The sequence below is a fragment of the Bubalus bubalis genome, chromosome 6 (assembly GCF_019923935.1).
Source record: "Bubalus bubalis isolate 160015118507 breed Murrah chromosome 6, NDDB_SH_1, whole genome shotgun sequence".
In the NCBI taxonomy this organism is placed as follows: domain Eukaryota; kingdom Metazoa; phylum Chordata; class Mammalia; order Artiodactyla; family Bovidae; genus Bubalus; species Bubalus bubalis.
The window spans coordinates 113,069,764-113,077,345 of NC_059162.1; the positions used below are offsets into that span (position 1 = coordinate 113,069,764).

Genomic DNA, 7,582 nt, shown 5'->3' on the forward strand with positions numbered 1-7,582 from the left:
AAACTCGGGTTTTTTTTTTTTCTTCTGCAAGGTCCTGTGGCGGTACACTGGGACTCCACCACCGAACCTTGCGAAGAATACCAAGCTCGTCAAGTGGCTGCCCCAGAACGATCTGCTTGGTACGTGGGGAGGATTTAGCATGTAGGGTCTAACCAAGGTTAAATTAAGAAAGTGGCTCAGGCAGGGCTATTCTAAAGGATTATTTAGCTGGAAAGGATTATTGTCAACATATCCCACATTGCCTTTTACTTGGTAGGATACCTCAACCCACATGCGCTTCTGCACATTTCTGCAAGGGCCATGTGTGGATGGCACTGGGCCCTGAGCATGCTTGGAGAACCCAGACGATGTCAGATGGTGAAACTCGGTGGCTTGACTCGTGGCATCACCCCCTGCTTTTCTCCTCAGGTCACCCAAAGACTCGGGCCTTTATCACACATTCCGGCTCCCATGGCATTTATGAAGGAATATGCAATGGCATTCCCATGGTGATGATGCCCTTGTTTGGTGATCAGATGGACAATGCAAAGCGCATGGAGACCCGGGGAGCTGGAGTGACTTTGAATGTCCTGGAAATGAGTTCGGAAGATTTAGAAAATGCCTTGAAAGCTGTCATCAATGAAAAGAGGTAAGAGAAAAACTACCCAGGAATACTTGCTACTTGTATTTTGGCCATCACCTCACAATAACCGTTCAGATGCAAAAACAAATACACCAACATCTAGTTTATAAGTAAGATGACTTGGGGTTATTACCACTCATTTTACACAAACGTGCTTTAATTTCTATAGAATTTATCATAAAAATGATTTTAAATATTGTTTCCCCTGGTGTACTTAAAATTTCAATTTATTTAAAAAATGTCAATATAATAAATGTCTGATCTCTAAGTTCCTGCAAAGAAAGAAATATTCCATTAGAAGAAGCATAGTGTCCAAGATAAAAACAAATCAGTTACTTAAGGTATGGTTTTTCCCAGCACTGAAACCTGTGAGAAATTTAGTCCATGGGGGTTTAAAAATGTGTGTGTGTGTGTGTGTGATATGCTATAACAAAGGCTCATGATAAAAGTAAAGTCAAGGTTGTTCAAATGTGGCTCTGAAAGCAAATCAACAGGCAAAAGCCATTAGATCAAATTATCTCTGCGTGAACTTTATTGTATTGCTGTCAATTGCTACAAGTAATAGGCTGATCAGAACCTTCTAGGAAGAAGCTATGGACAGGCGTGGACTTCATCCAACAGTCAGCTATGTATGTGCACATGCGTGCGTGTGTGTGTATGTGTATGTATCTACGAGAGTATCAGGAACCTTTACCCATAGTTTCTTCGTTTTAAAGGAGCCATCAGTCAGGAAGACAGATGTAAAAAGACTGGAATGTGTTCACATAGGAAGAGACACTACACAGGGGAACAACCAGCCTAGACAAGGGAAAACGGGCAAGAAATGGTGGTGCTCGCATGCGTGTGATGCTTCTGATTAGAAAAGAATTGTCTACATAACCCCAGGGTAAAGTGCCCACAGTGTTTGGGCAGAGCAGTTGATGTGGTTCTTATCCATCATTTCAATTGGCTTCTGGCAGCCCAGCTTGTCAGCATTGGGTCATGCTGCTCATGCATCACTACAGTTAAAGCCTGATTTCTTTCCATATGCTAGTAGCTCATTCTGGAGGTTTGTATTAGTAACGTAACTTTGACCTTTTGTTCAGTGGTATGGACAACTACTTGTAATCTAAAAGTGACTTGGTAGAAGTTCTCTAGTACATTACTATCTAAAAAAAAAAAAAACTAATCAGTCATTTCAAGTTACTAATTTTATTCCTTTCTAACCCATCACATGTGAATCTCCTTGTTTCCAAAACTCTAAACTGGGACTGCACCCAGTTTAGAGAAGTGGAAAGATAAAAAGATAAAGAGAAGATAAAGAGAAGTGAAAAAATTTCCAACATTGGGTTATAAAACCAGGCCATAACAGGTGCTTAATAAATTAATGAGTGAAAGTCCAAGAAAATCTATTTTGTATGAGACAATTTATATAAAAAGAAGGTGTTTAACAGAATTTATGGCCAAATATTAGTAGTACATTATAATAATGTACCCATATGAAATGATGGACATGTTTAAGGTCAGATATGACCATAATCACTCCTGAATAAGTGTCTTGCTTTTCCGTCTCTCCCTTCTTTTCTTCCCCTTGCCACCTCCTCCTTCCCCTTCTCTTCCTTCTCTTTCTTCTTCTAGTGCATCCATACTAAGAGATGAAGTATCCAACCCATTTTGGATTTGGATATTGACTCAGCTGTTCACACAGTCCAAAATAAACAGGAACCCATTTTTTCCTTAACAGGCTGCATAGACACTCCCTCATGCAAAATTTAGCACTTGGATGGTCTAATGCCTCAGTAGTTGAAAGTATATCACTGTCTTGGATACGGCACTTTAAACTGTCTTTTACATTGGCTAGAAGTGATTATTTGCAATCTCATTGAATGGGAAATCATTAATAATTTCTGAGATGACCTGTTCCTTTATTTCTTTATCTTGTTACCAGAAAGTATGACTAATTTCCTATAAGGATATCACTAAAAAGAGAAGAAGAAGAGTAGGAAGCAAGTTTCAAATAACTTAAAATTTTGGCTTCCAGTTTTAAGAGATAAAGAATATTTAGTGTGTGAGTGTGTGTGTGTGTTTCTGATTACAATAGAAACTCTACCACATTTGGCAAATCTGGAAGCAAGGGTAGAGGGAGGATGGTTCACTACTGCTGGTGTTCCAGGCATTCACAGAACTGTCTTTGTGTTCAGCTATAAGGAAAACATCATGCGCCTCTCCAGACTTCACAAGGACCGCCCCATAGAGCCTCTGGACCTGGCTGTATTCTGGGTGGAGTTTGTGATGAGGCACAAGGGGGCATCCCACCTGCGCCCTGCAGCCCATGACCTCACCTGGTACCAGTACCACTCTCTGGATGTGATTGGCTTCCTCCTGGCGGTCACGCTGACAGTCATCTTCGTCACCTTTAAGGCCTGTGCCTTCGCCTTCCGGAAATGCTTTGGGAAGAAATCTCATAAATCCAAGACACACTGAGAACGGGGTTGGAAACTTTAGAGAAAGGTTAAATTCATGTTATGCTTACTCAGGAACTACTTTACCAGAAAATGACGCCCCAGAGTGTGTTTTGAAAAATAAAAATGACCCAATCCCTAGTCACACACACAGGTAGAGATATTTGAGTCTCTTTGGTGCTCCCTCCAGTACTTTAATCTGGACTTCACTTGTCATCTTTCAATTGACTTAAGAGAAACGGTAGGTCCTTCCTTCAACCTACAATACTGTTCCTGCCCAGAAATGGGACCTGTCTGGGAAGCGTGTCTCCTCCCCCTCCCCCAGGAATGTGTCCAGCATCGGTAGATACATTCCATCACCAGTTACGGCTGGTTCTCAATTATGCTCATGTTTCGCAGATACCACTGGGCATCTAAAGAAGGAGATATCTCTTTCTTGTCCTTAATGTGATGTGAATGAATGGTATAGAGCTCTTCTGAGACAGTGTATGATTTCTGACTTTAGTGGGGGAAGAATGATGTATAAAATTGGTGGGTGATGTGCCTGAGTAGATAATCATTGCTTGTCCCAAACAGATCTGAATTTGACAGATGCCTAAATTATAGTGACTGGAAGGTATATTTTTTTCTGATGTGATAACTAAAAATACATTAATAAATTTACGTTAATTATATTAGGTGTTCTCTTTATGGGTGTTGCATTTATTTATTATTAAACTACATGTTCTAACTACAAAAGTAATACATGATTCTGACAGAAAATTTGAAAAAGGTGTACACACACACGTGCAAGGAAATTAAAGTCACCATTACTCATGTTCCCTTATGTTTGCCAAAATAACCACACTTATTATTTTGGCAAATATGTGGAGTTATAAAATACTGCAAACATACCATATTTAGTATATTGAAGGAACGCTACTGTATTTGGTATATTGGTAAAGTGAAGGAAGAATTTAGAAAACACATTCTTCCTTCACTTTACCCTATTGTGAATGCTCTCTCCAGGTCTTTATATAACATTTAATTTGTTTTAAGTGGCCAAGGAATACTCTATTGCATGAATATACCAGGATTTATATAACCACAACTTCCAGGTGTATTCACTTTTATTTTCCTTTATAAAAAAAGACATCACTAAATATTCCAGTAGCTGAGTCTGTACATACATATCCATGACTGTTTCCATGGGAAAGGGCCTTCCAACAGATCAATGGTTGTTTGTTTTGGCTCCATTAATGTGAGGATTCATGGGCAAGCAGTTTAGTTGCAAAGGGAAGGAAAGCCTGAAGAGGAGTGGGGAGTAGGGTGGGGAGTGATGACCACCAAGAAGGCAGCTCTCTGTGGGCAGCTGGAGCTCAGTCCTGCTGCTTGCCGTGGGCAGCCAGTGCAGAAAACACGGGGGATTTACCCCACTGGAGGCAGAAGGCCCTTGGGGATCCCGGCACTTGCCCCTGTTGGTGATTGGCTGCTCCCAGGTGGTATTCATTTCCCTGTACTTCCGGGGGTCCACAAGGGCAGGTAAGAGGGCTTTAAAATCCAGAGAGGACCCACGGGAGAGAAATGCAGATGCCGTGTTGGAGATCAGGCCCTGTGCACTAAGATATAAGAACACAGGGATCTGGGTGGGGCACCGATGCACGGTTCCCTCTGGTAAATGGTTTGAGATAGTCCCAAACTGTGTCCAGAGAGGTTCGGTCTGTCTTGAGAGAGCCAGGATCTCACCTTCTTTGGTCTAAAGTATAATCTTGAAAAAAAGACAGTATCAGTTTGATAGGCAAAAGTGGGATTTTGTTTTAAATTTGCTTTTATTATTATGATTATGGAGACAGGCTGGGACCTGGGACCGTTGCTGCAGTGTAGCAATGCTTGCGCTTGGACATGCCTCCTCTGAGAAACCAAGTACAAAGAAATTGTATGGAACTAAAAATAACTGCCTGCATGCAGCAGTTGTGGCAAATTCTGGCCCCAAAAGATGAAAAAAAAAAAAAAAACCCACCCTAAATGCCACTTTTGAAGAGCCTGGAGCAAAAGCAGGGAAAGTGAAGTGAAAGTGTTAGTTGCTCAGTCATGTCCAAGCCAGGCTCCTCTGTCTTTGGAATTCTTGGAACAAGAATACTGGAATGGGTAGCCATTCCCTTCTCTATGGGATCTTCCCGACCCAGGGATCGAACCTGAGTCTCCTGCATTGCAGACAGATTCTTTACCATCTGAGCCACCATGGAAAGCAGGGGATTGGGAGTAAAAGTAGGTACTGTGAATGCCCCCTGCACACAGCACTGCCTAAGAGGTGGGCAGGACACCCCTACCCTTGCCCCATGTAAGGGATAAGCTATGCCGGCCGCTGGGAGCCAGCAAGGGAAACAGTTGTCTGTTTTCACTCCCCCACCTTGCTGCAGCAGGGGCCCCAGTAAAGCCTTGCTTGAGTTTCTTGTCTGGCCTCTAGTCAATTTCTCTTGATTGGGGAAGGCAAAACCCTAGTCAGTAACATTATTATTAAAGGCTGGTTTTTTTCCAAGCCTATGAGCCATTTTGTATTTCTTTTTTTGGAGAATGTCTTCTGTCTGTTCTCATGTGGTATTTATCATCCTTGAACAGCAAGGAGATCCAACCAGTCCATCCTAAAGGAAATCAGTCCTGAATATTCATTGGAAAGACTGATGCTAAAGTTGAAACTCCAGTACTTAGCTTGCTTAAATTCGTGTCCATTGAGTCCGTGATGCCATCCAACCATCTCATCCTCTGTCATCCCCTTCTCCTCCCACCTTCAATCTTTCCCAGCAGCAGGGTCTTTTTCAATGAGTCAGCTCTTTACATCAGATGGCCAAAGTATTGGAGCTTCAGCTTCAGCATCAGTCCTTCCAGTGAATATATAGGACTGATTTCCTTTAGGATGGACTGGTTGGATCTCTGTGCAGTCCAGGGGACTCTCTACTTAATATTCTCCACCTAATGTTATATATTTATTGAGGAAAAGGACCAAATCTTCCTGAGCTGTGAGCCCAACCTCCATGCACCAGGCTGTGTTGACCCCTTTTTGCACCTTCCTTCTTTAAGCCCCACTTGAACCCTTTGATTAGATACGTTCTGTCCAATGGGCGGTGCTAGTTCTTTTTATCAATGAGGCTGTCTCAGCAGATCCATGACAAGTTCATCCACTCAAAGTTCTTGCTAGAATACAGGTATATAAAGTTCCCACTCGAATGCACACCTGAGAGAGTGGCTTTTTGCTAGCGCAGTTGATCCCACCAACAAAAATTATGTTGGGCATGATGGGCCTCGGGAAATTAAACACAAAGTCACTTCTGAGAAGCCAGACAGACCGAGAGCTCATGAGATCCTGGACAGTCAGCATGGGAATTCTTAGTTGCTGCAGAGTGTGTGTGTGTGTGTGTGTGTGTGCATGTGTGTGTGTGTTCCAGCTGTGCCGGGTCTTATTTCCAGCATGGGAGTTCTTAGTTGCAGCATAGTGTGTGTGTGTGTGTGTGTGTGTGTGTGTGTGTGTGTGCATGTGTGTGTGTGTTCCAGCTGTCCCGGGTCTTATTTGCAGCATGGGAGTTCTTAGTTGTGGCACATGGGGTCTTAGCTCTCCCACCAGGGATTGAACTGGGTCCCCAGCATTGGGAGTGTGGAGTCTTAGCCACCGGGCCACCAAGGAGGTCCCCAAGGAAATGTAGCGTTAACTCCTGAATCCGTACAGGCATGCATGGCTGGGCCAGGATTTGAAACCCCATGAGTCTTTTTTTTTTTTTAATTGAAAGCCCATGGTCTTAACCGCCAGTTTGCGCTGCCTGCTTGAGGAACTACTGTTACTGTTGTTCCTTTACATTCCTTCGGGTATTTATAATAACTCAAATATTCATGTATATTCAATGGAGTAAATATATCTTCCCCTGGAAAAGAGAATGGCTACCCACTCCAGGATTCTTGTTTGGAGAATCCCATGGGCAAAGGAGCCTGGTGGGTTCCATGGTTTTGCAAAGTTGGACATGACTGAATGACTAACACAAATAAATAACAGTTAAGCTTTGGGGGGCTGGCACTGGGATTTCTAGTGAAATTGTACTGAATTTTCCCCCTAGAGGAAAGAATGACACATCTTTCAGGATGGAGGAGACAAATGATTTCGTGTCAGAAAAACCCAAAGCTGAAAATCTATTGCCAAGTTATTTTGGAGTATTCCCTCTTTGCACTAACTGATTTTTGTGTATTTTTTAATTCTCAAGAACATGCAAGAACTTGCTTTACTTATCTGCCCTTCAAAGCAAATCTCAATGAAATTGGTCCCATTGACGTGATGCTGGATTTTTGGAAATTATTTGAATAAAGTTGCTCAATTAAAAATTTTACTGTTATCTTTTACAGGCCCATTTTTCACATATTTTCTTTGTTAAATTTACATGTGACCAGAAATCCTCCTTTACCTTTCCTATTTCCTCAGAGAAGTTTTTTTCTGAAACCTAGGTTCAAGCCCTAGAAAGTAAGTCCAGCTTCTTAGCCTTTTAAATTCAGGCCAGCA

General features: G+C 42.2%; 1 protein-coding gene across 5 annotated transcripts in view; it reads left to right on the forward strand.

The window, feature by feature from the left end:
* Positions 1–3,737, forward strand: part of LOC102392295 (UDP-glucuronosyltransferase 1-6) — a 143,562-nt gene extending 139,825 nt beyond the window's left edge. For all 5 annotated transcript variants that reach the window (XM_044945320.1, XM_025289188.2, XM_025289186.2 and 2 more), the window contains exons 3-5: positions 32–119; positions 409–628; positions 2,803–3,737. In XM_044945320.1, the coding sequence (XP_044801255.1) occupies positions 32–119; positions 409–628; positions 2,803–3,085 (591 nt within the window). In that variant the 3' untranslated portion in view covers positions 3,086–3,737. The remainder of the gene's footprint in view (positions 1–31; positions 120–408; positions 629–2,802) is intronic.
* The last annotated feature ends 3,845 nt before the right edge of the window (positions 3,738–7,582 follow it).